The 26,571-nt window shown below is 46.3% G+C and overlaps 10 protein-coding genes and 1 non-coding gene across 11 annotated transcripts, besides 4 other annotated features; 5 read left to right on the forward strand and 6 right to left on the reverse strand.

The window, feature by feature from the left end:
* Positions 1–1,154: 1,154 nt before the first annotated feature.
* TSTA_005770 (meiosis protein MEI2, putative) lies at positions 1,155–3,477 on the reverse strand (the record flags this gene model as incomplete). Its single annotated transcript, XM_002488157.1, has 12 exons — positions 1,155–1,315; positions 1,378–1,483; positions 1,544–1,623; positions 1,679–1,722; positions 1,773–1,801; positions 1,933–1,963; positions 2,022–2,040; positions 2,099–2,165; positions 2,222–2,257; positions 2,308–2,661; positions 2,749–3,180; positions 3,244–3,477. The coding sequence occupies 12 exons, from the start codon at positions 3,475–3,477 to the stop codon at positions 1,155–1,157; spliced, it is 1,593 nt and encodes a 530-aa protein (XP_002488202.1).
* A 2,220-nt stretch (positions 3,478–5,697) lies between these two features.
* TSTA_005780 (Exocyst complex component Sec15, putative) lies at positions 5,698–8,611 on the forward strand (the record flags this gene model as incomplete). Its single annotated transcript, XM_002488158.1, has 7 exons — positions 5,698–6,684; positions 6,753–6,884; positions 6,939–7,040; positions 7,094–7,203; positions 7,264–7,399; positions 7,449–8,149; positions 8,207–8,611. The coding sequence occupies 7 exons, from the start codon at positions 5,698–5,700 to the stop codon at positions 8,280–8,282; spliced, it is 2,244 nt and encodes a 747-aa protein (XP_002488203.1). The 3' UTR covers positions 8,283–8,611.
* On the reverse strand, positions 8,289–9,928 carry TSTA_005790 (CCAAT-binding factor complex subunit HapE). Its single transcript, XM_002488159.1, has 5 exons — positions 9,580–9,928; positions 9,499–9,512; positions 9,377–9,433; positions 8,681–9,325; positions 8,289–8,623 (listed from the first exon to the last, which is right to left on the reverse strand). The coding sequence occupies exons 1-5, from the start codon at positions 9,659–9,661 to the stop codon at positions 8,621–8,623; spliced, it is 801 nt and encodes a 266-aa protein (XP_002488204.1). The 5' UTR covers positions 9,662–9,928; the 3' UTR covers positions 8,289–8,620.
* Positions 9,929–10,232: 304 nt separating this feature from the next.
* Positions 10,233–12,238, forward strand: TSTA_005800 (nucleolus protein required for cell viability, putative). The gene is made up of 3 exons (XM_002488160.1): positions 10,233–10,467; positions 10,529–10,685; positions 10,912–12,238. Exons 1-3 carry the CDS (start codon positions 10,313–10,315, stop codon positions 11,272–11,274), a joined length of 675 nt encoding a protein of 224 aa, XP_002488205.1. The 5' UTR covers positions 10,233–10,312; the 3' UTR covers positions 11,275–12,238.
* Positions 10,913–12,974, reverse strand: TSTA_005810 (purine nucleoside phosphorylase I, inosine and guanosine-specific). The gene is made up of 8 exons (XM_002488161.1): positions 12,884–12,974; positions 12,459–12,737; positions 12,307–12,385; positions 12,159–12,238; positions 12,037–12,101; positions 11,776–11,975; positions 11,435–11,714; positions 10,913–11,377 (listed from the first exon to the last, which is right to left on the reverse strand). The coding sequence occupies exons 2-8, from the start codon at positions 12,652–12,654 to the stop codon at positions 11,324–11,326; spliced, it is 954 nt and encodes a 317-aa protein (XP_002488206.1). The 5' UTR covers positions 12,655–12,737; positions 12,884–12,974; the 3' UTR covers positions 10,913–11,323.
* Positions 12,975–13,142: 168 nt separating this feature from the next.
* TSTA_005820 (tryptophan--tRNA ligase) lies at positions 13,143–15,993 on the forward strand (the record flags this gene model as incomplete). Its single annotated transcript, XM_002488162.1, has 9 exons — positions 13,143–13,187; positions 13,236–13,444; positions 13,509–13,933; positions 13,992–14,162; positions 14,396–14,823; positions 14,879–14,959; positions 15,033–15,148; positions 15,206–15,324; positions 15,396–15,993. The coding sequence occupies 9 exons, from the start codon at positions 13,143–13,145 to the stop codon at positions 15,851–15,853; spliced, it is 2,052 nt and encodes a 683-aa protein (XP_002488207.1). The 3' UTR covers positions 15,854–15,993.
* Positions 15,994–16,780: 787 nt separating this feature from the next.
* Positions 16,781–18,529, forward strand: TSTA_005830 (aspartic-type endopeptidase (OpsB), putative; the record flags this gene model as incomplete). The annotated part of the gene is made up of 3 exons (XM_002488163.1): positions 16,781–17,133; positions 17,213–17,531; positions 17,601–18,529. Exons 1-3 carry the CDS (start codon positions 16,933–16,935, stop codon positions 18,527–18,529), a joined length of 1,449 nt encoding a protein of 482 aa, XP_002488208.1. The 5' UTR covers positions 16,781–16,932.
* A 261-nt stretch (positions 18,530–18,790) lies between these two features.
* TSTA_005840 (n6-DNA-methyltransferase, putative) lies at positions 18,791–20,016 on the reverse strand (the record flags this gene model as incomplete). Its single annotated transcript, XM_002488164.1, has 2 exons — positions 19,628–20,016; positions 18,791–19,559 (listed from the first exon to the last, which is right to left on the reverse strand). Exons 1-2 carry the CDS (start codon positions 19,942–19,944, stop codon positions 18,791–18,793), a joined length of 1,086 nt encoding a protein of 361 aa, XP_002488209.1. The 5' UTR covers positions 19,945–20,016.
* Positions 20,017–21,891: 1,875 nt separating this feature from the next.
* Positions 21,892–21,973, reverse strand: TSTA_005850. Its single transcript has one exon. It is a non-coding gene; the product is annotated as a tRNA-Ser (tRNA).
* A 447-nt stretch (positions 21,974–22,420) lies between these two features.
* Positions 22,421–24,642, reverse strand: TSTA_005860 (retrovirus polyprotein, putative; the record flags this gene model as incomplete). The annotated part of the gene is made up of 5 exons (XM_002488165.1): positions 22,421–22,684; positions 23,047–23,306; positions 23,347–23,901; positions 24,044–24,387; positions 24,539–24,642. The coding sequence occupies 5 exons, from the start codon at positions 24,640–24,642 to the stop codon at positions 22,433–22,435; spliced, it is 1,515 nt and encodes a 504-aa protein (XP_002488210.1). The 3' UTR covers positions 22,421–22,432.
* Positions 22,714–23,241: a mobile genetic element.
* Positions 23,306–23,608: a mobile genetic element.
* Positions 23,889–24,725: a mobile genetic element.
* Positions 24,588–24,836: a mobile genetic element.
* Positions 24,837–25,068: 232 nt separating this feature from the next.
* TSTA_005870 (uncharacterized protein) lies at positions 25,069–26,508 on the forward strand (the record flags this gene model as incomplete). The annotated part of the gene is made up of 2 exons (XM_002488166.1): positions 25,069–25,186; positions 25,265–26,508. The coding sequence occupies 2 exons, from the start codon at positions 25,069–25,071 to the stop codon at positions 26,506–26,508; spliced, it is 1,362 nt and encodes a 453-aa protein (XP_002488211.1).
* Positions 26,509–26,571: the final 63 nt, after the last annotated feature.

Below are 26,571 nucleotides of genomic sequence, written 5' to 3' on the forward strand. Positions count from 1 at the left end.
TTTACCGGTTGGGAATCACTATGGTTATGCTGTAATGTACTCCTATCAGATGTTGTAGTCTGCTGCTTATTTTTTTCTATTAGTAATCTCGAGCTTGTTTCTAAGTATTCCCTGTACGACGCTGTCTATTAGAATAGCGTTAATGGCTTCTTGATGGTACTCTGGAAGCTATCATGCTTTCGGTGAATGACTCGAGGCCTGAAATTTCACTTAGGGCGCTCTCCGTTTTCTCCTTGTATCTTAGTAACTCGACAGAAGTCCTCTTAATGAGCTTATATTTAATCAATACGCTAAACGTGATGTTAAGGTCCGCGCGCTCTCCCGGTTGGCTATTTCTTAAGATGGAATGGTTCCCTTCCTCCATGCCCCCTTTCCCTAGTTTATCAAAGTAACTGGTAGCCGACGTCTGAAGAATGACAAAAAGTAGATTAACTTTATCGGTGGGAAATGCTCACGAGTCCGAAGATCTTGCCTAATCCCTAAGAACGGCTCCGCAAGAAAAGATCTTTTCATCATAATACTTCACAGGCTCCATGAGTGAACAGTGTTCGCCTCGAAAATGTATCAGGATGGACAAATGACCTATCCATATTTCTTATTGACATATGCTGGGGTGAACTGCCTTAGAAACTCGGCCACCCTTCCTTTATGAAAATTATATTTTCGTAGTAAAAGGTGTTAGTGTCGATGCAGAGAGTGTGTTACCCGATACAAAATACTAGATTGCTGACGACGGTTGTATGCAGTCAGTACAAACATGGAGATTCAGGGCATGACTCAAGACTTCGCATCAATACGAGTTTTTGCCATGCCTCTCTCAGAAGGTCATACTTGTCTTCTCGTAGTTTCCCTTACGCCATACGTATAACCATAGACATATTTCGTCTCTTCGATTTTCATTTCATTGTAGGAAGCTTCTCATGCTTGACTTGGAATAGTATCTGACTCAAAACAGTGCCTAACCCATGGCTTTCCGATAAAATCATTCATGAACACTCATTTTCAGTCCTTTCCATTTACTCCTTGAACACTCATCCATGCACAGCAATATCTCGGGGGAAAAATGAAAAATAAATAAAAAGTAAATGAAATCTTCTCACTCAAGCCCTCATCAAATAGTAAAGGATAAGCCAGGACGACTTGTGCCGAGTGACCTACGTACCACGTCGGAGTGCAAGGGGCGAAGCCATAGGATCCATGCCCGAAAGTCCCTGACGGTGAGGAGGGCTTGCACGATGACGATGAGGTGTAGGCAAGTCAGGGCGAATTGATTGTCCACGACGACCTTCACGGCTCATGCGGGGTGCGAAAAGACCTAGCATCGCTGTTAGTTACCTTATGGATGGCTAGTGAGAGGCATCAATTGTGTCTCCATACCAACTTGTTCCGCATTCTCGACGCTACGACGCATCTTAGACATGTTGTTCGGGCCTGGGAAGGGTTCTTCAGTTCCAGCGAGGGGACCAGTGCCTGTGTAGAACAGCTATAATAATTGTCTTAGTAAATGGCTTCGCAAGCACGACGGAGTGTTTCAATATCGCACCTTTGGGCGGAAAGAAGGATCCTCAAGCATCACGGAGCTGTTTCGGAACTTCTGGATCAAGCACTCTCGTCCTTGAATAGCTGTAACAGATGAGTTAGCATGTAGAAGCCATGCGAACAAGGATGCGTCACTGACTAGCATAAGAGACCTCGGCTACCTTGTCACTGTTGAAACAGTTCCTGTTTAAGGTTAGTAAAAGTTTAGAAGCCATGCGAGTTCGTTCACATACCAGGTATGACCAGCACGAGCTTCGACAAACTGTTATACTCTTAGTAACTTGTCACCACTTGTATAAATGATTGAGTTGAGAACTCACGTCGATGATGTCGATAGGCTGCATTGTAGTGAGTACGGGTACTGGCACCATGAGAAAAGGGTTGGTAACTTACATCTTCAAAGTTAATAAACGCATAGCCGACACTGTTCAAATATTTGTTAGACGGAAGATCTCGTGGAAGGGTAAAGTGATTGCACTAACTTGCAGTTGTTAGCGAAGTCTGTTACCATGTCAGTGTTGTTCTGCATCGTAGGAAGTAAGGAGACAGAGTTACTCACCAATACGCAAGTACATGAAGTCATACTTGCCGAAGCTAGTCTCGTCAACGATAGCTTTGAGAAGGGACTGATCAAGTTAGTAAGGAGAAGATATAATGTTCAATTGAAGATATCGTCACTCACCAGATCCACTTTGTTGGGAATGTTGCGAAGCATGATCTATAAAAGTATTAGATGAGATCAAACTGATATACAGGAGGGAGTCGAACAGTAGTGCGGACATCTTGACCCAATCGAATGCGGTTCACGTCGACGATATTCTGTGGATGCTTGGGACGTAGATCGGAGAGACGACCATCTGAATGCTGATGTATAGAATCAAGACTGGAGATTTTCTGCACAGGAGAAAGCATCTCCATCATGTCGCAGATCTCTTCCATTGGTATGATAGAGCGACCAGTTGGACTCAACACGTAGCTATGGTCACGAGCACATCCACCGATCTTATAAGAAGGGCTGATCTTGGGAGAGATGTGGCCTCGAGGGTTCATGAACTGTTGTAGCAAGCTGCCAGAGGTAGAAGGAACGTCAGGACGAACGTGCTTGGCCTCAAATTCAAGATCCTGCGAAGACAAAGGAGATAGAGGTTAGTCTTGTATTGGAACATTGGAACAGGCAAAAGAGAAGAAATACTGGACTGTATGACTGACTTCAATGATTGCACCATTCAAAACAGCCACTGCATTCGCAGCGTCGATGGTATCACAGAATTCGGCGACAAACTCCTTGATATTGCCTGCAGGCAGGAAGAGGGCCTTAAAAGAGACCAATGCGCCAAAACCCTTGACCAATCCTTGAACAAGAGAGTTTACTTGGGACAAGTCAATGTCGCTAAGGTGTCCGTGGATAATGACCTTGATGGAAATTTGGCCTTCGAAATCAGAAATGCTTCCAATGAGACCCTTTGACTCCTGAGCACATTCACGGGCAAGAAGAGGAGTTGCTCGCCACTCTGGATGAGTGAGCTGGACCTTTTCAAGGGCTCGCTGGGTGTCACGTAGATCAGTGAAAGCAACGATGAACTTTCCCAGCGACTTGAGCTCCGAGAGGTATGGACCCTGAATGCTTCCGAGGTTGCGGCGCTGTTAAAAACAGGTCAGTCTTCTGTCTGAAGCCATGTTGCTCGCAGTATAGTATGATCTTACTGAAAAGAGACTAGCCACAGCCAGATGGGAAACGGTAGAAGAGACACCCTCGACGACCAAGGCACGACCCTTTGGGGGGAAGTAAGAAATCTCGACAAGACCCGAATCGAGGCCTGAATTGCCACGAGCGCCAGAAAATGGACTGGCAAGAATGCTAGGCTCAGAGGACTGCAGCTTGCTCGGGCGAGACTCTGTGTTTGGAGTTGGCAATCCGGCGAAGTTGACTGTCCTCATGGGGCTCTCCTGAGAAGTGTTTGGTTTACCGTCACCAAAGCCAAAGCGATGAAGATCGAGATTGGCAGAAGACAGACGAGGGTAAGCCGGTCCAAAGAATGGATCCACAGCAGTCTTCGATGCGCGCGGGTTCAGAAGTCAGCATATAGAGCAAGGTAAAGGTTCCGTTCGAGGCTCAATTACTTACGAGACAGAAAAGGTAGTCATCTTATCAGCAGATAGGCGGGCATCCTGCTTGGTACGAGCCGACAGCGGAACTCTAAGGTCTTCAGGCGAGTAGACAGTCATTTTGGTGTCGGGAGTATTGAGGCTAGCTACAGCGGCTCCTTCAGACGAGTGCGGGCTGTTTGAAATAACTCTGCGTTCGGACAGCATGGCCAAAGACGCTTCAATCTCGACCGGGAGTGGTTCAAAAGCCAGAAAGAGACAAGAGACTATCGAACAAGATTTAGAGCTGGAGAGAAGGTGTTCGCTACCTCAACAGTATGATCAATTGACCAACAAGACAGAACGACACCGGCAAGAAAGATTGTGAGAGATCAGAAATGTCAAGATAGATGGCAAGTGATAGATCAAGAAAGAGATGAGAAGAAGGAAAGAGAGGATAAGGGGGAGAGATGGGAGAAAGAGGGTTTATATAGTCGAACGAAGCAAGCCAAACCGAATTCGATGAAGATGTCGTTAGAGCATGCGATAAAGAAGATATTATGCTTCGGTCTCGACATCTCCAGATCATTTTTCATTGGGTAGCAGACCTCCATCATTGCCGCGATGGTCATCAGGGCAAGGTGTTCGTCGATTATCAGAGATTTTGATAGGCCGAAGCTTCAAGCTTAAAAGGCAGAAAATCCGGGGAATGTTTGCGTTAGCCGCTGGTGAGCTTCTGATAGGGCCATCCACGATGTGAGCACAGAGTTGGCGTGTCAGCTGGACGCTCCAGGTAGTTTGACAGTGAATTGGACTATCTGATAGGACAGCTCTGTCAAATAAGCTCAGTGGAATTGAGTTTGGCGGCTAATGAGATTCACCTTACCAGCTGGGATAGTGCAGTCACCTGCTAAGATTACACGAAGCCTCAAAGAGACGACGACAGGGCATAGTGAGAGAATTAACTATGATAGGACAAAGAGATCAGCTATGAGTCTAGAACTATGTAACAGCTTTAAAACTCACTGTTTGACACAGGTCATGTGCTAGAGTATTCTTTCATTCCCCAATCATAGACCAGGATATAAAGAAACAGCAAACACATAGGAGAAACAGCCAGAGGAGAAATTAGGGCTAACAAACAGTCACGTGAAGCCAAATGGAGTAAAATCACTTGACTGTATCACATCATCTCCTCTCCCTCAGATAGGTGAACTGATACAGAGACTCTCGATTAATAGCAGCCCGGCAAACCCGGCAAACAAGACGCTCGGAGTTGACTCGGTATGGGGGACCTTGACTCTATCTAAGAGGGCAGAGGAAAACGAGCAGTGTTAGACGTAATCCCTACTCCAAGCTGCATCATAAGTCCTCGATAGAGCTGTAGTACTTGAATTTGCTGTGGAATGTCCCCATGGACACAGCTAGTCCACACTGGATATCCATCCAGGGTTGCATTGGTTGACACTGCGGGTCGGGTTCATGTATATAAATAAAGATGAGAAAAAACTACTGGTCTCCTCTCTCAGTAATCATTGTCAGAGTGAAACTAAAACGGCAGTACTGTAATAATATGGTTGCCAAATAATTGAGAGCGCAGCGCAGCACAGCACAACTCGCCATTTCTCGGATCAACCATGTCTAAGGAAATCATCAGCGGTACCCAACAGGTGTCTCTGCTGTATAACTGTACAGACCTATTCGTAACATATTCGTATAAGGGATATAAGCATACAGAAGCATCTGCGGTCATCAATTGGAGGAAGAGATGTTGAAATAAGATGTCGTTGATAAACTGAGGCAGGCGGCCCCACAGCAATTCGGGGTCGCGACTAGATCCGCACCTTCCTATTGACAGCTGCCCACGAACAACTTCAACGATATAGTCTACAATACCCTCATTTATTCTAGCATGACTACTGCTTGTTGATTAATCTGGAATATACAGAAGGGCGACAATGCCGTCCGCCATCTCCCATCGCAATGACTCCATCCTCAATCAGGTGAAGCTAACTCGTCTAGAGCACTGTACGTGGAAAACAACGAGCTAACGATGTCAATATCCAGATTGTTATGTCCCCGTCGGACTCGGACTATCTAGACCAGCTTATTCCGTCGATTCGAGAGTACAGCTACGGCAACCAAACATCACAGCTCCTACGATCGTTGTCCCGCTTCGCTAGCGATAAGGAACAGGAGATTGAGAATATATGCAATACAAACCACCAAGAATTTGTTACCTCCGTAAATCAGCTCCTTCAGATCCGCGAGGGCACTGTCAGCTTGACATCGGAGATCCTAGACTTGAACCAATCCATTCAATCCAGCACGGAGAAATTGGCGGAACAGAAAAAGGCACTGGTGGAGTCACGGAGTCATCGACAAAACATCGACGAGAGTTTACGTGCACTGCAAGATTGTCTTGAAGTCTTGAGATTATCAAATCAAGTCCATGACTTGCTCGGAAAGAAGAACCACTACGCGGCTCTGCGCGCGCTCGAAGAGTTGCAAAATGTCCACCTCAAAGAAATCACACAGTACAAGATATCAGAGCTGATCCAACGGTCAGTTCCCGCAACCCAAAGAGCTATCGCAGAGGCCGTCATGTCGGACTTGAATACCTGGCTATACAGAATTCGAGAAATGTCGCAGTACTTGGGTGAAATTGCTCTCTATCACACCAACTTGCGCAAGGAGCGGTTGAAAGAGAGAGCCCAGAACTTGAAGTATCTGGAGCAATTCAAACTGAACTCGGCTATTGAGTTAGTCTCTGATGAGCATGAAGAATACGATTTGCTTCAGAATGAAGACCTGCAAGTGGATTTTACCCCCTTATTTGAATGTCTCCACATTCATAGATCATTGGGCCAAATGGACAGGTTTAGAGCGGAGTATGCGACGACCCGACGGCGACAAAAGGAACTTCTGCTCCCCAGTTCTATCACATTGATCGACGCCGATGGCGCTAGTTTGCATACTCTTTTGGAAGAAATGACCGGCTTTGAAATCGTGGAGAGGTCGACAATGAAGAAGATTCCAGATCTTCGATCATCCGTTGATGTGAGTGATACTACAAATACTAGCCGGCCAAAGCTTTTATATACTTGGTAACTAACGTCTCTTGATAGGTGGAAGAACTGTGGGAATCAATGTGTCACACTGCTGCTGGTCTGATTACAGCAGCGCTTCCTGAAGTAGATAATGCGGAGAGCTTGCTGAAGATCAAGAATCTCATTGCACTTTTCATGCAGGCCATGGATGTAAGTCATTCCTCATCTTACGTTAAGGTACACACAATCTTATTCCTCTGCCAGACGTGGAATTTCTCAGTTACAGTGTTCGACAAGCTTCTTCTCACGCTTTTCGGAAGATATGCCGATTTGCTGAAGACCCGGTTTAGTGACGACTTTCAAGAGGTCAGCATCAGAACTCTCTGTTCAACCCGTTTCACCTCACTAACAACCTGTAGATTGTTTCCACTGATGACTACATGCCCATGCCTATACAAAATCTAGAAGAGTTCGACAAAGTCATCAATGTCAGTTGGTATACGCCAGAGAAGCCACGCGAAGAACAAACGTAAGTGTCCCGCATGATCCTCTTTCAAAGAAGCATTGAATGCTGATTAGTCTTTTCTAGATTCCCTTGTGTTTTGCCTTTCTCGCAAATGTATCCTCTTTGTTGTATTGACATCAGGAACTTCCTCAATCAATTTTACTTTTTCTCGAATGACGACTTCCCCCACGCGGATGTCATTGACGAGACGCTTCAAAAGGTTGGTCTCATCCCAAAGCTCATTTCAAGTCGACTAATGCGTATGGTAGGCTTTGGACGACCTTTTATCAAATGAGGTTTGCGAAACGCTTGTTGAGCGTTTGAGCTCGCAGTATCTGGGACAAATTGTCCAAATCCTGATCAATCTTGAGCATTTTGAAATGGCTTGTCAGGAACTTGAAGCTCTTCTTGTTGCTGCTCGTTCACAATCGTCCACTGCTGGGCCTGTGTCATTGAAGGCCACTGAAAAATTCCGCAATAACAAGAAAGCGGCCGAGAAACGAATATTCGAAGTCGTGAACTCCAAAATCGACGATCTTATTGAAACTGCTGAATACGACTGGACGCCTACAGTCGAGCCAGAAGAACCCAGCAATTACATGCAGACATTGACACGATTCCTCTCCAATATCATGAACTCAACACTTCTTGGTCTTCCCACTGAAATTAAAGAACTTATATACTTTGACGCACTGAGTCACGCCGCAAATGAGATTCTTGCACTCCCCCTTTCTCCGGAAGTTCGCAAAATCAATCCATACGGTGTTACCGCCCTGGCCAAGGATGTCGAGTATCTCGCAACCTTTGTCGATAGTCTCAATAATCCTATCCTCAAAGAGAATCTGGACGAACTTCAACAGACTGTGAACCTGCTACAGTCAGATAATGCAGATGAATTCTATGATATCTCCACGCGTAATAAGAAATACGGCCGAGTTGATGCCATGAACGGACCGATATTGCTTGAAAAGTAAGTGTTGTACTGATCAAAAGATTTAATTCACTTCACTAACGCATCCATCTTTAGGCTCACGCGAACCGTTTCAAGTCCCGTCAAGAACGAGAAGTTTGCGACATTATCCTCAAGATTCGGAATGAAATAAGTACTTATCCAGTAACTTATATTATTCGGGTCCAAATACATACGAAATATGAAGCTTCCTATCATAATACCCTTAAAGCACTCAAACAAGTATATCAATAATTACAATTGTGGCCCCATCGAGACTTTACTACCTACTAGACATAGTGACAAGAAACGCCCGATAATCGATAATTGCATAACACGTTAGGAAGAAACACAAGAAAACAGCCCATCAGTCCAACTCTTTAAATCCCAAGAATCGAAGACCAAGAAAACAACCTCCAGTACATTTTTGTTAGAGAGGATGATGGTTCTAATATATTGGACGAGCTGTATGGTTCATGTGAATTGAATTATTTACTGTGGCGTCGTTAGTAATCAGTAATTGCGCGAGACAGAAGCCAAAGAAGAACCTACCTGTTGAGGTGGGAGATGAGGGTATGCGGTGTACATTCCATCAAACATCTGAGGTTGAGGCTGGCCATAAGCTGCAGGATCCGATTGCACTGCGCCAGGGTACATGCCCGGCTGGTTCCTGTAATCTTGATCCTGTGCAAGCGCATGCTGTCCCAACGCATACTCTGGGGCTCCCATATGAGGATGCTGGACGCCAGCTTGACCAGGAGGAATATGTCCGGCGGCACCGGTAGAAGATGAAGCACCAGTAGTACCTGCGGCACCGCCAGCTTGACTAGATCTCTTAGCGTGCGATGTAGCTTCCTCTCGGGGAACGATATCGATCAAGAAATCGAACATATCCGATTTGGCAAGGGCAGCTGCAATGTCGGATCGCTGCAAGGTCCGACGTTTATTGTCTTCGGCGTGTATCCATGCGCGCATTGTGAGTTCCGTGATGAAGATGTCGCAGCCCTTAGCGAAGAGGATTGGTGCTTCCGCTGAGATCATTTTCACTTCTGGGTCGGCTTTCATCACCTTCTTTATACGCGCCAAGGGTAATTGATGGATCTTGTAGTCATGGTTGTCAGTTTCCAGATGGTTGATGATGTGTTGCCAGTATGTAGTCAGGATGTCGCGCGAGTTCCCTTGAAGACCTTGGTTGACCTGTTCCAGTCAGTCTGGCCGAACAATGGATGGATTTCTGATGGTGTTTACATTTGACCATGCACCGGTATACAATTCTGCGACAGGAGCATATCCTTGAGCTGAAAGCTATATGATTGAATAACTTGTGATAGCAACGCGACACGAAACTTTTCTTCCATCCCTGCACTTACAGCTGCGCTGGCGCCTAAAAGTTTGTCAAACAGTCAGCCGGTCGGTGTGATGACGTAAATCGCAAGTTCAGGAATACATACCATAATGACCGCCATTTCGAATGTCGTAGACAGCCTGTTGGCGGTTCTGTTGTTGACCGGTTGACTGTGTAGCTTGCTCCATGCTTGGTGATCCAATCGAGGGGTTTGGTTGATGGTGGGACCTTAATTCCAAGCAGGATCGATCGTAATTGGGTGAGGATTGTAGATAGAACTCTTGAGCGTGTGAAAAGACGCGACGACCTTCCTATAGAGAACAAAGATAAAGAAGAAAGCGGTGAAAAGAATTTGCGCGCGATGAAGATATTTCCCAATTTCCAGATGAGTGAGAGCAAGAGGTGGAATAACTGGTTTCTTGATCGTCTTTGGGCACACAGATACGTAGTTGGATGAGTTAGTACAGAGACAAGGCGCGACGATGGGCAGATGTAATGTGATTGATTGCTTGTGGCTGGGCGCTATGCCGTTTCCAGTCGGTGTGTATTTGAATATACCGTAATTACGCGCAAATATGATTATTAAGCCTGGCTGCCGCGGTTAGCGTAATCGTGTTACCATTTTGGTGTTTTTCGAAGCATGGTTTTGAATTCTGCGGGTTAAATCAGCTAAAAATTACTAGCGTTTATTTTAACCACAAACAAAGCCCCACCCAAGCTTAGCAGCAAGGAAAAAAAAATCCTCCATAAATAGACGGAGCTCCTCTCAAATTTTCTCTAAGGCCAGCCACACAACTGTGCCTCGCTCAACATTCCTCATGTGAAGTCTATCTATAAAGATGGACACTAATGCCACTCAATCCCTGCCTAATGGTCTGGATGAAGATCAGTACATCCAGCAGCTTCTGATCGAAGCACAGGCTCGACTTCAGTCGTCGTCCTCGGCTGACAAGTCTTTGACTTCGATCTCAGAAATATCACAGGACATACCCAAGTAAGTTTTTCCTTGCGGTCGGATGGACTGTTTTACGTCGATGTACTAACAATTTCATTAGAGTACCCAAGCTGCCTGCTAGTGCCGCTCTCAAACCCTTCATTGAGCAAAACGATGAGGTTGCCACTATAAACAACTCACAGTTTCCCTTGCCCTCCATGGTTGACCCTGCCGAAAAGTCAGTCTCTCGTGTATCGAATTCTTCAAGTAAACAAAAGGCATGTTCAGACATTTTTCATTCATTTATTATTCTCCTTTGCTGCTATGAGGAAAATTCTTTTGCCTTGTGCACTTGATGCAGAATCACCAGTCCGTTTTGGGCTGCTCTGCACTTATGAGAGTCTTTCTTTTTCATAGTTACTCTGAGCAGCTACCTCTGAATCTCGTTTTCTTCTATCAGTAGTTCATCTGGGCAGATAGGCTAACAGTCCGTTCGCCGAATAGGAAAAGGATAATGCGGGTAGTGATTGGTTCAACTTGCCAAAGACGAGGATTACTACAGAGTTGAAGAGGGACTTGCAGCTTTTACGAATGCGCAACGTCCTAGACCCGCACAGACATTACAAAAAAGAGAGTGGCAACGCTATACCCGAGTATTCTCAGGTTGGAACTATTGTCGAAGGCCCAACCGAATTCTTCAAGTCTCGTATTGTGAAGAAGGAGCGCAAGCAGACCTTCGTCGACGAGGTTCTTGCTGGAGAGCAACAGTCAGGCCGATTCAAAACCAAGTATAACCAAATCCAAGTCGCCAAGACCAGTGGGAAGAAGGCATACTACAACCGTCTACGGGCAAAAAGACGACGTTGAGCTATTGTCACTATTGTGGGAGATTGATAGCTACTTTAACGACATCTTGCTATACATCTCGGTTCTTCTCAAAGACGTCAGTGATGACTTGCACGACAAGCCGCTACGGTTTCAGTCAGTCGTCTATTTCCAATTCTTGGAAAGGGATCGGTTGACTCACTTGTATATCTTGGGCAGCTTGTCTCCCAGCCTCGAGGACTTCTTGATGATCCGCCTTTCCTTCCTTTAGGATAGTGTCTAGATCACCACTAGACGTCGATTGAAGGAGGTGGTCATCCCCTCGAGGCACTGGAGTGAGAACAGCATTGTTTGTGACGAGACTGAATGCTAATACACGCATGCCAGCATGCCTAGCCACAATAATTTCCGGAACAGTGGACATGCCTACCACATCTGCGCCGAGTTGCCTCAGCAAGCGACATTCGGCACGTGTCTCGTAGCTGCATATGTTTCAATTAGCACCCTTCTTTGTGCACTTGAACAACGAAAAGATTTTCATACCTCGGTCCCGAGACAAAAGCATAAACTCCCTCATGGAGTCTCCTTTTCTCCGACTTTGTGATACCTTGCCATGCCGTATGGACGCAACGGCGGAGTGACAGATCGTATGCATCTGACAGTGGAGGGAAACGGACACCAAATTCATCCACATTTGGTCCACGCAAAGGATGTAGCCCGGAAAGACCGGCAAGAAAGATGTGCTACAGCAGTTTATTAGCAAAGCAATAGCATGTTTTGATGCATTGGCGTGATTTGCCCTACATCGTTGAGAAGTGTTATATCTCCGACTGCATATTCAGGATTGAGACCTCCCGCAGCGTTGGTCACTGATTAGTTAGCAGAAGTGCTCCTAAATAAGCAAATCAAGTCAAATTCAAACCTACAGATTATTGTTTCTGCTTCAAGAAGCTTGAGAACACGGATAGGGAACGTTACATCCTCTATGGAGTGGCCTTCATAGTAACTGTAATTCAGTCAGTCAAATCATACTTGATGTAATTTCAATCTACTTAAAAAAGGAGGGCGACTGACTGTGACCGGCCAACCATGAGAACAACCGATGTCTGAGTTCCGAGGAATCCGAAAAGTAACTTTCCTGCATGTCCTTGAACTATCTTTTTGTAAGAAATCACTCATAGCCATTCCCAGTAGTCCGATTAGGACTGGAAAGGGGACATGCATACCGGTAGAACGCGGAAAATAGGGTATCGAAGAGTACTCAATCTCTACTCGTGGCTGTTCGTGGACTGCATCCGCTAGACCTCCAAGTCCGGAACCACAAACAATGGCAACCTTGGGTTTTTGTAACCTTGGATCAAGACGTTCCCTGAGAAAAGTGGCTGCTTCTTGGGCTCTGGAGAAGATTGTGCTCAAAGCCATGGTAGAGAGTCCCAAGGTAGATGTCTAGGACAAAGTTCCACGTTAACCACGCCTATTTGGAATTGATTTGTTTATGATTGCCCCTAAGGACTCCAACGTCAACTTCAGACCTATCCCTTAAATTCTGTAGCGAAAGTGCTTATAGATGGGTTTTGCCCCGAAAATTTTGAGGAAGTGGGATGTAATCACGATTTCCATATGTATTTTCAGGCGGTATTGCACAACTTACGTGTAAACGGTAAAGCCAAAACCAGCAGATCCCAATAACTCAAGAACGACTCATTCAAAAGTACTTATTGAACAATTTTCCCCTCAAAGGCGAGATATCACTCTGATAATAATGCTTGGTGGGCTTGTCTGGAGAACCGGCAGAAACATCGAAGGCGGTATGCGGGGAACCGCACCTGAAAAAAAGTGTGGATAGCATCGTCCAAGAACAACCTCTCTGCTATATCAGGGTGGTCATACACACTCATCGATCCGTTGAAATGTTGTCTAGAACATTTTTCCGGCCGGCATATACGGCATTTCAGGTAATAGACATCAATTGGCGCTTAACAATAATACTTGTCTAACTTTAGTTCATACAGGCCGGGCGACTCACGAGACAGTTGACGACCACCTCCGAACAAGCACTACCATCATCACAATCACCAACAAATACAATTGATTTGATACAGGAGATATCCCAGTTGGCACAAGATAACAAAACTCCGGAGACGCCAGCGGAAGCTCCAAAATCGAATGCGGAGTCATCCAAGTCGAGTGAAACAGATCAAGTCAAGCAATGGTACAAGATCTGACAGCAAACACTATTTTGATGGGCGATTCCTTGCTAATTCGTCAAACTAAAGGCCTCAGCGTATAAAGGATGTCGCCGAGACTTCTCGTCTTCCCAGGAGCGTTCAAGCACTCTATTTACGACCACTTAGGAGGAAAGCACAGCATGGCTTACCAGTTTGTGACCTTCAACTTCGATCGTACAGTGTGCGCAACGTCGAGTTCTTTGCCGACTTTGCGATCCGCGCCGCCTATTACCTCAATCTCCCTGTCTCCGGACCCGTTCCTCTCCCCCGGATAGTTGAACGTTGGACAGTTCCTCGAAGCAATTTCGTGCACAAGAAGAGTCAAGAGAACTTTGAACGAATCACACTACGCCGACTTATACAGATTAAGGATGGCCATCCAGAGACTGTACAGCTGTGGTTGGCATTTTTGCGACGACACGCATTCTACGGTGTCGGAATGAAAGCGAATGTCTTTGACTTTGATGATTTGGGTAATACACTCCTTGTTCCTGACGATCGGACATATCAGCTAACGTATGTTTGTGACAGATGTCGGCAGTGGACTCGACGCGACAGCAGATGATGTGGATAAGGCCTTGGAGCCATACTTTTCTCAATTCGGTCAGCGATATGACGCGAAGCAGAAGAAGTCAATTGTCGAGCAGATTAATAGTGAGAGATTTACGAACCCCAGAAGTCCCATGAACGAAGTTCGAAAGGGTTGAGCGGGTATGGGTGATGTTTCTTTTCTAGCAGGCTGGCGCCTTTGTAACATAGAATACTTTTCAGATGGGTTTCATAGCATACTGCAGCTTCAATCTATTATCGTAACATATACAAAATTTTTATCAAATATAATACTATTGTTACCCCAAAGAGAATATACATCTCCTATCTACCCACGTGACATCTCCGGTTAATGCGGAATTTCGGCGACGAAAAATGTTGGATAGTTCACTACATGTCAATCTTACCTCCGACCAAGATGCGCCCTCCACCCCTGAAATTAAGAAGTGAGTTACAGGTATTACCATCCATACGATATCGTCCATGTCCCGGCCGAATTCAATTCCATTCGCGACGACGTACCGTTTACACCTCCGCAACAGCTGACGCATCTCGGAACCGAGTCATTTTCTCCGGTATACAACCAACGGGCATTCCTCACCTGGGAAACTACCTAGGAGCTCTACGAGAATGGGTGCGATTACAAAATGATGCAGATCCCATGACCAAATGTATATATTCGATCGTCGACTTGCACGCTTTGACGGTGCCTCAGGAAGCTACACAGTTGCGGCAATGGAGGAAGGAAAGTTTTGCGATATTGCTTGCCATTGGGCTTGATCCAAGCAGGTCTATGCTATTTTATCAGTCTGATGTACGCGAAGTGGTCTGAATATGGTTCCTGGTTGGCATTGGTTGACAGGCCCTAGGTTTCGGCGCATGCAGAGCTAATGTGGATTCTAAGCACAGTAGCTTCTATGGGCTATCTTTCTCGAATGACTCAATGGAAGGTAGGCGAAATGAACTTTTCGACTGGAGGGAATGTTCGGGCTACATTCAGCTTACTGACTTGCCGTCAAACAGAGTAAATTACAACTACCCGAGGATACTGACTTGGAGAACGATAACGCAAAGTCCAAGTTAAGATTAGGACTCTTTTCCTACCCAGTCCTACAAGCTGCAGACATTCTTGTGCACAGGTATGCATTCCTTTCGGTGCCGTCTATGCGGTGATGAAACTTGTCTAACTAGATCAGGGCCACTCATGTACCCGTGGGCGAAGATCAAAAACAACACATTGAGTTCACACGATATACGGCCAACAGCTTCAACCACCTATTTGGGAACCTATTTCCATCCCCCGAAGGCCTGATATGTACGTAATTGGCATTGGCTACTAGCAACTTAGTAGTGATTACAGCTAACAACCGCGCTTATCTGATACAGCTCCGGCTCGTCGTGTCATGTCTCTAAAAGATCCTATCCATAAGATGTCAAAGTCGGAAACTGATCAAAAATCAAGAATACTTCTCACCGACTCGGAGAAGGACGTTCAAACAAAGATCAAATCTGCGCTCACTGATTCCGAGCCTGGAATCTCATATGATCCGGCCCGCCGGCCGGGTATCTCAAATCTCATTGAAATATTAAGTCACCTGGAGGGACCCAACGGAAGAAGCTGCGAAGAGATAGCGTCGGAGTTGCAATCAACGAGTATTAAGGCGCTCAAGGACCGTGTGGCAGCGACAATCAATGCCCATATTCAACCTATCCGTGACAGGTATTTGGAGATTGTCAGCAGAGAAAACGGTTACCTTGAAGATATTGCTGAGCAGGGAGCTGTCAAAGCTCGCCAGAACGCAAATGAAACCATGAAGGCGGTTCGGTTTACCATGGGTTTGTAACAACATAGTTAGGGTCCGGCAAAGAACGGTGTATGATATGAAAGGCTAGACTTGTAAAATACTTGGACTATGTAAATTACTATAGAGCTTGATGTATATAAAACGCTACCATTCAACTCAGGTACAACTGAAACGAAACCTTTGGATTAAATGCTATGTAGCAAGTAACAGAATACAGATAACAGAATACAGATACAATATTGCAACCTAACAAAGACAAGCCCTTATTTTCTAAGTGTGTAAGCATGCACTATGATCGCAGTTTGTAATCTGTAGAACTGACGCTCTTTTCCAATGAGTATGAATGGCTCTTTATTCCAGGAGCAGACTAACTGTATCACATCAGACAGATGATTCCACATCTACCAGCCTCGTCCGTTATATCGGCTCATACCGAGCTGTTCATACAATTGAAAGAGCAACGGCTGAATGTACATAGTATATTGCTGATGTTAGGGCAATCAGGGGTTCCGGGTTACGCAAGCCTTTCCGAACGTTGGAGATCTCCCCGACCCTTCCTCGTCAGCGTCCACGTCATCTCCCACCCGCAGAACAAGCCATCTCAACTGCTCATGACCCTATATCTTCGAAAACTGCCAGCTCTGCCGGGATGTCTCGGTGTGTGGCAAACATAGTGCCGCAAAATTCCGGTATAGTTACGCGGCTTTGGGGTCTTATGCTGCTCCGGCACTGACGGACAACATTGCTAGCCCCATATGACAAGGCTGCGGACGAACTAGTATATCAGTGTGTCTCTTCATTTGGTCATCCCGGTTGTTGTATGCTCAAAGAGCCTGGAGATCCGGTGGAGCCCAGTCCCCGGATGACCTACCTATATTCGGGAATATAGAAAGATTTCTGCTGCACACGCGTCGTATTACGACTCACCGAGAATTACTTATCTCACGGGGTTTTGCATGGGGAGCATGAATATCCATAGAAAAGCTTGATTACCAGTGAATTCAGTCCATGGGCGCATATGTGTCTCTCACTCATATACTCCAGGGATCTTCATTTTTCTTGTCCATACAGTTGATACCTACCGATCTGTCAAGGGCTTCATTTTTTACCCACATGTAATGAGAACAATGTGGCGGAATACTCTCACACTATTCCTAGCTATCCAATCAATGCACACCGTACAAGCATTGTCTCTTGCGAAAAGAGACACAGCTGCAGTACTAGCACTGGACGTCTCTCGCAATCATGTATCAGATCCGGTTGCTCGAGATATGAGAAGGAAGAGAAGCTTGACCGTCAGTCAGGCGCTCAATAACGAGGTTAGTTAGCGTTCAGGAGACATGTCATTTTGGCCGATGTCTGGACGTTTGGGAGGATTGATGTTGATCTGATACATAGGAAACGCTATACTTTTGCAATATCACATTAGGCACACCCGCGCAGAGCTTACGATTGACACTGGATACCGGAAGTAGTGATTTATGGGTTAATGCTCCCAATTCTACCTCCTGTAGTGGTAGAGTCGACCAATGTACTTCCTCTGGGACGTATAATACGAGTTCCTCGTCGAGTTATAGACATGTTTCTTCCGATTTCAACATCTCCTACGTCGACGGCACTGGTGCCGCAGGTGATTATGTCACTGATACTTTAACCATTGGGGGAGTAACGATTCCAGCATTTCAGTTTGGAGTGGGATATTCGTCATCATCCAACGGTGAGTGCATTACTATACTTAAAGTTGATAGTAAGTATACTAGTCCCAGAGCTGACCCCGTCTCATCAGTGGGAGTACTCGGAATTGGGTACACTGCGGACGAAGTTCAAGTTAATCGAGACCAGAAGGCAGCCTATGCGAACCTTCCATTGGCGCTGGTCAACCACGGCCTCATCAACTCCAATGCATATAGTTTGTGGCTCAATGACCTCAACGCCAATACAGGATCAATTCTCTTTGGCGGAGTCGATAGCGGTAAATATACTGGCGAGCTTGAGACGTTACCAATACAGAAAATAGATGGTGAATATGCGGAGCTTCTCATAATCATGACTGGGGTTGCGCTGCAAAACAGTTCCGGCGGCCAGTCATACAGTTCCCAGGAGCTTCCAGCCACGGTGCTGTTGGATTCCGGAAGCAGTCTCACTTACCTCCCAGAAACGATTGTCGAGGATCTTTACAACGACCTTGGAGTGGTCTATGAGGCGTCGACGCAGACTGGTTACGTGCCTTGCAGTATGATGAGCGAGAACATCAATATTACCTACACCTTCACAAGTCCGTCAATCCCTGTTGGTATCAGCGAGCTGGTTCTAGATAACGGATCTGGCTTGACATTCAATGACGGTACACCTGCTTGTGTCTTCGGTATTGCACCAGCCAGCGATAGTACTGCTGTCTTAGGAGATACATTCCTTCGAAGCACTTATGTTGTATATGACCTATCAAAAAACGAGATATCCCTGGCTCCAACGAGGTTTAATTCAACAGATGAGAACATCCTGGAGATCACTAATGGAACACGGGCTGTCCCAGGAGCTACTTCCGTGGCCAACCCTGTGACTACCGTCGCCACCGGTGTCGGAGCAGCTTGGACGGTTTCACCAGCTTTAATCACAAGTACTTCCAGCTCAGGTGTTGCAAGAAGCATGGCTTCTGATATACCTCGTCATCTTGGCCTTGGGGCTGCAGGGGCAGGGATTCTGCTAGCATTATAGATACATACTATACTGTAATCATGATGATCTATCTTTTCATTTGTAAGAACCCTGGGAGATTGGTTTTAATTTCTGGTATACACAGGACATGAAGGCACAGAAACGCCTTGTGTCTCAAATTCAGTTCCACTAGTCCAGAAGCAAAGCACTCCGTGCTTCAGTGTTTGTCGTTCGCCGGGAGGACTTGAGTGGATTGGGTCATTGACAGATGGCCAAGCCCTTTTTTGTGTCTTGTTGATAACCGTCGAATCGCGGCTCGTATTATAACAGGCTCTCTATAATGACTGCCCGGGCGCCTCCATCATTGTCATTCACAGCACAACCATCATTCCAGATGTACACGCATTGCCTTCCATTGGCCCCAACCTTCTCAGATAGAACTTCAGCCATGGTCATGATACGTCGAGCTTGCTCCAAGTCACCACATTCTAAAACTGTGATCTTCACATGGAGTTGATGAATGAGAGACAGCAACCTAACATAAAAAATATCCTCCCGGGCTACATGTTCGAAGCCTAGTTCCTTCCAGAACGGAGAGTGGACGATCGGAGGTACAAGGGCCCTTACTGGCTCATATTTCCGAACACTCCGGGAAGTTGTGCCATTACAGAAGTTGGACGTTGATATGTAAGGCGGATTCGAAATGAGAACATCCCATGTGCTTTGAGTATTGCTTCCAGGGAAGTGGGGTTGCAGGGTGTCCAGAAAAGAGCGCTTGCCAGATTCGATAGAATCTAAGATGTCAGCTTTTAGGAAACAGACCTCGTTCTGTGCCCGCGGCGACAGAAGGCCGCGCCGTATATTGTGTAGTTTGTTCTTCTGACTTAGGCTAATAGCTCGTGGATCCACATCGACTCCCACTATGGTGAGATCTTTGAAATGGGAAGCAAGAAGTGAGTGAAGGAGCAGTGATATGCAGCCACTACCACTGCACAAATCAAGAATTCGTAAAGATTTACCCAGATATTTTGCAGAGTGCGCTTCCAATATTACATCTCTGGTATGAAATGTAAAAGACTCGGTTTCGCCACTGAGTGTGAGAGTAAGAGATGTCAATTAGTTCCTAAAAGCACGGAGCTGTTACGAGATAGCACTAACCGTGGTATCAAAACTCCTTTCCGGCAGAGTATGTCCAGATCCCCAAAAGGCTGATCACCAAGTATATACTGGAGAGGTTTCCCCTTGCTGCGATCGTCACACATCTTTCGTAATTCTCGTTGCCATGTATGCGTGGAGTAAACATCCTGTCCTTTAGAAGAGGTTCCGGGAGGTGGAAATTTGGCGATGGCACCTTCACGGAGCCAGCGCAATTCGTTCCGGGCATTTTCAAGAGTCCGGCATTCTTTGAGGAGGTCAAGCAACAGAGGGTTCTCCTTGTAGGCTTTCAAAACAAGTCTCGTGGGTATTCTTGGCATGAGAGCTTGCACTTCTAATTGCTAAAAGCAGGGCACGCAATTGTCGATGGTCAAATCATACATAGAGGACTTGGAGGAAAGGTCCGCGGCGTTAGGGTCTCGGAAAATTATAAATTTTTAGTGTCACGTAAACTTTTACATACAGCCCCTTTATCATATAAACTTTAACATTTCTACCAAGATTTTCAAGATCACATAACTATAAATTAATATTCCACAATTATATTACTAGATTATGTAGAAGAGCTAATTGCGACGGCTCAGTTAATCGAAGCCTGATGGATGCCTTAGAGCCTTACACGTGATCTCAGTATGTGTCAGATTGGTGGGTTTACTCCAGGCCAATCCTGCATAGTAGCTTTACGTAGAGCTTCTGATTGACTGCATTGTTTTACTACCTTCGGATATCCGGATTATCTGGCACACCCCTTCAGCTGCAGAAAGCAACTGCTTGCAAAGCTGGAATAGCTTCATAAGTTGTCGGGCACGTCATTGAGAGAAAGCAATTCTTCGATATCCGGGTTCTCCATATCTGTAAAGAATCGGTTAATGGATCGTATAGACGCAGAGGATTGATATCGTTTAGTAATAGTGACCAATGATCAGTTGCTTGTAAGTATTGATAAGGAGATGATTCGATGCGTTGAATCTCTATGTATTACTTATCTTCTTCCCTCATCGGGGTTGAGACTATAATTAGCCTCGGAATCACTATTGGAATCTTTTGGTACTAGTCCGAACGAGGTTAGGCTCTGATAGGAGCGTACAATTTGGGTGAGGAATAATTGACTCTGATTTGCACGTCCTCTAAAATCCCCTCTAGATACACATCCTGATCCTCTTTATATACAAAACGTAGTGGCGAAATATCACGGATTTATGGAATAAATAACAATCCTGACTCCAAAATGTAGTCTGCTTTGTTGGCGCTCTTGTTCTCGCGGATATGTTGCTTTTCCGAGGATTCAAAGATTAGTAAGTACATCCGGATTGGGATTAGCATATCAAATATCCAACAATCACTAGTCATCACGTGACCTTATGATCGTATTCTTTACAGTTTGTATAGAGGCAACTCTTCTCGAGACATTGGTGTATCGTTAGTTTGTCGAGTGTCAGTTAACTTAGCGATTTTATCAATATAGGTGGTTTGGCTGAGCCAGGTCACCTTACTGCTTCGATCAGTATGATTCTCATGCCTAGGAACCATTCCAGATCTTCTCCTCCAGGTATATTGTATTTGGCGCGAAGTTGGGTCAGAACTGAGTCGGCCTATGGACGTTGCCCTAGTTTCCCGATTGAGCAATCACATGACCGTAACCACGTGATCAATGATGTTGATATTTGAGGGAGCGCGTAGCCTACTGTTTGTTTTCCTCCTCATGCTTAATATTCTCGTACATAGAGACCAATGCTATTCGTATTGCTTGCTCGCTGTCACACCCTGAGGCGAGTCAGGTGACTGACTGACTGACTTTCGAGATCGAATAGCCTGACATAATAGAAGGTTAATCCGATGGTTGGCAGGAGGAATCATCAGTATGGTAAAAGCGTTCTTCAATCTTCATTAACAAAGGTACTGTTGCTATCATACAGAGACTAAAGCTTGAGAAGAAAGAATCATAGTTACAAGAAACCTCCTCCTTATGAATGTATGAGTCGTTGACAGGAGACCTCACGTTATCCATCTAACCGGTGTGGCTTGTCACAGTCTACAGATATCACGTATTGTTTCAGTACTGTTACACCTATCTTCTGCCTCGCCAAATACCCGGGTTATCTGACACGATCCGACAGAACCCACGCGATGCGCCGAGCCCTGCGGAAACTAGGACTCAGCCGTCACGCCCTTCTTGGGAATAATTCTCAAGCTCGCGTCCAAAAGGGAAGATGTTTTGTGCTGGGTGGCTAACTGACCGAGTAAAGAAAAATAAAAAAGAAAGATGTCGACAACACCAGGGATCGAACCTGGGCATCCGAAGATACACGCTTAGCAGGCGTGCGCCTTAAACCACTCGGCCATGTTGTCTTGCGCAGTGCATACTAATTTTGAGACTGATTCACGGATAATGGCGCCTGTGACAGATGCTCAATCCTAAAATCTAAAGGGCAGCGTATCGACGACAAACTAGACATGAGGAAGAAAATGAAAGAGAACTCGCTAGGCAGCTCGCTACGGCCCTTTTATGTGCGTATCTAGGGCATCGTCTGATGACACATTAGGAAACTAAGAAGACAAAGGGAGGATATACCCGCCAACATGATTCCCGGGGCCTAAGACACCGAGCTCACTAGCCAGCCGTCACTCTACCCCCTCCTCCACAAGGCACTTGCCCTCAAGTGCGCAATTCCTCATCCTCACGAAGCCACTGGCATAGCTCTGTTGGTGGCCCATCCTTGTCGGGATACCTCTCATGGAACTCGCGAAGCCGTTACAGCGCATTACTGAAGTTCTCCGCAGGATACCACTTCGGATCGGCATCATGACCTAACCACTGTACGCGGTAATACAGCTTCCTCCAACGAGGCGGGAATCCAAGATCTCCTGAACCTCCCATTCTTGCTCTCCATTCACCAAAACCGGTGGCGAAGGATCGATAACTTGTCCAGGAAAAGGCTCCGAGCGGGATGCTAACCGGAGCTTATCCGGAGAGAAGATAGGATGAACATTAAGACCTTCCGGCAAATCCAATTTGAACGAGTTCCCAACCTTCTCGATAATCGTAAACGGTCCTTCTGCCTGATTTCCTAACTTACGGCTCGGCAATTCCGATTAGTGACGAGAACACTATCTCCAACGTTAAAATCCACTTCGCGGCGACGCTTATCCGCTTGAGCTTTCTGTCTTTGTTGAGAAGTAAAAATATTGCTCCTAGCGAACCCCCAAATCTTGTGTATTCGGCTCACCCACGCTCGTCCTTCCCGCTCATTGACTGTCAGGCTCCGAGGCGGCTCTGGCTCTCTCCAATCAAATGAAACCCTAGGTTGAAACCCCTTCTCGATCATGAATGGGGATAAGCCAGTTGTTTCCAGAGGCAGCACGGACGCCGCAAAGTCGATAATAGGTAATCACTCAGTCCAGTCATCCTGGAAATGGCTCACGTAAGGATGGAGTCTCTGGGATAGATACTGATTCGCGATCTCCGTTTGACCGTCTGTCTGTGCATGGTTTGCTGTCGACAACACAATCTTGATTCCCAATATCTTGCAGACTTCACCCCAGAATTCAGAAATGAACTGCAGTCCTCGGTCTGACACGATGGTATCCGGAGCTCCCGTACGTCGATACAAGTGCTTCACCCAAAGCTGGCCAAGTCCCGTGCGGTGACAGTCTTGTGGCACGGTATTGACACCGGATATTGCTAAAACGGTCGACGACGACAAACACTGTATCATAATCACTCTTGTCGGCAGGATACGTCATAAAATCCATAGAAACGTGTTGCCAAGGCCTCGTAGGAACTGGTAAAGGTTGAAGCAACCCAGGAGGGAAGTCCCGCCGGGTATTCGTGCGCTTGCACGTCATGCAGTTATCCACATAACGGTCAACATTCGTGCTCCAGGTCTCCCAATAAAAGCGTTCCTTGACCAACTCCTTCATTTTGTTCTTTCCAGGGTGCGCTATTGACGGCTGCCTATGGACCTCATCCAACAACCTAGCTCTCAAGTCACCACTATCCGGCACATACAATCGATCTTGATAAAGCAATCTGCCGTCAGATATAGACCAATCCTTGTGCTTCTCAACCAACGTCTGATAAACGTCCGACGCGGCCGCGTCACGGTTCGTTAAGATCACTCTCGAGATAATGTCGACCGACGCGTCCATAGCTGCTATCCCCGGTATTCCTAGCTCTTGCACGATCTCCGAGTCTAATACCTCACGGGGAAGGAGGGTCTGATGGCGATGTTCGAGATTATTTTCTCGATCGGCTCCCTCTCGGCGCGTCAGGGTGTCTGCGTCCAGGACGATACCTCAATATGAAGAAGTTGTCGTGCAAAAACTCGCACCAACGAGCTTGCCGAGCATTCAACTTCTTCGTCGTCATAAAGTACTCCAGCGCTCTGTGGTCTGATAGGATCTCAAAGCGATTTTCACGCTGCAGTCCCACCAGCTTGGGCCTCCACTCTTCCAAAGCCTTTACATTGGCCAGCATTTCCTTGTCGTGGATGTCGTAATTCTGCTCAGCTGGGATCATCGTATGAGAGTAGTAAGCCACTGGATGCCATTCTCCATCATCCTGTAATTGAGATAATACTACCTCGACCACTCCGTCTGATGCATCCGTTTCCACACGAGTGGGCAACTCCGGACGGTAATGAGCTAGTACAGGAGCGCTGACAAGATACACCTTCAGTCGATCAAAAGCTTCCTGACAGGCTGCTCCCCACACAAATGGGACATCTAACCGCGTGAGTCGATATAGGAGCGCTGCTATACGACTATACGCCCGTATAAATTTCCGATAGAAGTCGCAGAATCCCAAGAACGACTGCACCCCTTGAACCGTGCTAGGAACGGACTAGTTGACAATAGCTTCAATTTTCATCGGATTAACCTTAATCCCTTCAGGCGTGACGATGAAACTCGCACTTGTGGATGGCTGCCTGCAATCCGGCTTTACGTAACCGTTCTAATACCTTCTTGACATGAACCTCGTGCTCAAGTTCTGTAACAGTACTGAAACAGTACAACATGATATCTGTGACGAGGCCACCCAACGTATAAGATCTCCATCCACGCCAGCCTCTCTGAGGACCTCTATCAGTTTGGCCAAGATGACATGGTCAAAGGCCCCCTTGATATCCATAAATAGAGCTGCAGCTAGCTTCCCATTTGCCCAAGCTTGGTGGATCTCCTCTACAAGGCATGCCATAGTGTGACGGCTGGGTTACGGGGCAGGATATCGTACGGACGTTGCCGGCACCTGGACGGAGCCCTAAGCCCTAAAAGGATGACCCTAACGGGGATATCCTCCTTTGTCTTCAGGATTTCCTAAATAGGCACCGACAAGGCCTTGGACGCACATGTAAAAAGAGTCCTTACAAGCGGCATAGCGAGTCTTCTCTCCCTCTTTCCTCATGCTTAGTTTTTGCTCGATTAGTTACCTCTTAGGATAGAGAATGAACACCTTCACATTAAACCAAGCATCATCTTTCTTCCTTTTCTTTTTCTTCTTTATCCTCATCACTCTCATCGACGAAGCTAGAAGTCCTATTGCCGTCGTGTACGATGCGCGAGGTTTGGCAAGTCGATTCCTTTTTATCCCTTTTCTCACCTCTTTTTATCAAATTTTATCAAGAACGAGAATCAAGATAGCCAGACCAACCACTCTTGATAGTCAGGGAGACAACGGTGCCAAGCAGGAGACTGCCAGTGAGCAGCACGGGCCCATTGAGAGCAGTCAGGCAAGCGAACGCAAGGAGCAGCGTCTCACGTTCGACCCTGAAGACCTAGCACAGTTAGAGGGATTGGAGGTTGAGGATCTAGCAGAAGACCTCAATCTACAAGACTTTGTTGAACTAGCAGGACGAGATCCCAAGATGCTATATAAATTTATGGCAGATAGATGGGACAATGAGCTTAACAGTTTCAAGGAGTCTATCGACAGAATGAAGAAAGCTTGCGAGCGTAAGTTAGAGACCAAAGACGACGCGTTATCCCTCCTCATCAACGAGCGCGATAAACTACGACAGACCCTGGAACGAATGACTATCCGCTACACCTCGCTCATCGACTCCGGAACAGCGCCGTCAAGCAGTAAAGGACCAAAGATTCCTGATGGGAAGAAGTTGACCAACAGTAACAAGTCTCGCTACGAGTCGTGGAAGATCGATGTACAGGGAAAGTTACGCGCCTTGGCACATCAGTACAATACCCCTGAGTCTCGAATCTTGTATGTCAAGTTGATGTGTGAAGGTGATGCAGCGGATCATCTTATGGCACGCATGCGCGACGACTCACCTGACCCGTACCTTGACGCGACCGACATGTTTGAGCATCTTGATACTATTTACTTGGATGCTAATCGAGAGATCAACGCCAAAGCAGAGTTCCGCCAGCTCGCGCAGAAGTCCCTTCGTTTCCAAACTTTCCTATCCAAGTTCAACCTACTCGCTATGGACGCCAAAAAGTCGCGCATTAAGTGGAAGGAAGAGTTGTATCACAGGTTGAATCCTGAGATGAAACGTGCGATGATTCGTGAAGCCAATGATTCGACTGTTATGTATGCGGATTTTGTCAAGGAATGCACAATGGTAGCAAACCGGTTAGAGCAGATTGCTCGTGAAGAGAAGAGTGCTCCAAAGGATTCAAAGGATGCGAAGGATAACAGAGACACAAAGTCGAAGACTTCCGATAGTGGGAAAGGCGTCGGCAAGGCACTGCGCGTCAACCTCAGTGACAAAGAGTTCGAAGAGTTGAAAGAGGCGCGTCTCTGTTTCAACTGCAAGCAGCCTGGTCACCTTAATCGCAACTGCCCTCTGCGCAAAAAGAATACCACTGAGATCAAATGGGTGGAAGTACTAGAGGATAAGACCGAACCGGCAAAAGACGAGGCCTAGGAGAAGTCTCCAACCTAGGCCAAAAGAGTGTCGACTGCTGGGCTTTAATTTATCTAGATTGTT

Source organism: Talaromyces stipitatus, genomic scaffold (genome assembly GCF_000003125.1).
Source record: "Talaromyces stipitatus ATCC 10500 scf_1105507295517 genomic scaffold, whole genome shotgun sequence".
NCBI classification, from domain to species: domain Eukaryota; kingdom Fungi; phylum Ascomycota; class Eurotiomycetes; order Eurotiales; family Trichocomaceae; genus Talaromyces; species Talaromyces stipitatus.

What these genes read in the sequence shown, in the direction of transcription:
- TSTA_005800 (XM_002488160.1), top strand. Translation starts at nt 10,313, where the DNA reads ATGGACACTAATGCCACTCAATCCCTGCCTAATGGTCTGGATGAAGAT. An exon ending in ATATCACAGGACATACCCAA is followed by an intron (nt 10,468 to 10,528) that starts GTAAGTTTTTCC and finishes CAATTTCATTAG; the next exon opens with AGTACCCAAGCTGCCTGCTA. An exon ending in ATTCTTCAAGTAAACAAAAG is followed by an intron (nt 10,686 to 10,911) that starts GCATGTTCAGAC and finishes TTCGCCGAATAG; the next exon opens with GAAAAGGATAATGCGGGTAG.
- TSTA_005810 (XM_002488161.1), bottom strand. Translation starts at nt 12,654, where the DNA reads ATGGCTTTGAGCACAATCTTCTCCAGAGCCCAAGAAGCAGCCACTTTT. An exon ending in CTATTTTCCGCGTTCTACCG is followed by an intron (nt 12,386 to 12,458) that starts GTATGCATGTCC and finishes ACAAAAAGATAG; the next exon opens with TTCAAGGACATGCAGGAAAG. An exon ending in GCTTTTGTCTCGGGACCGAG is followed by an intron (nt 11,715 to 11,775) that starts GTATGAAAATCT and finishes AAACATATGCAG; the next exon opens with CTACGAGACACGTGCCGAAT.
- TSTA_005790 (XM_002488159.1), bottom strand. Translation starts at nt 9,661, where the DNA reads ATGGAGCAAGCTACACAGTCAACCGGTCAACAACAGAACCGCCAACAG. An exon ending in ATACCGGTGCATGGTCAAAT is followed by an intron (nt 9,326 to 9,376) that starts GTAAACACCATC and finishes TGACTGGAACAG; the next exon opens with GTCAACCAAGGTCTTCAAGG.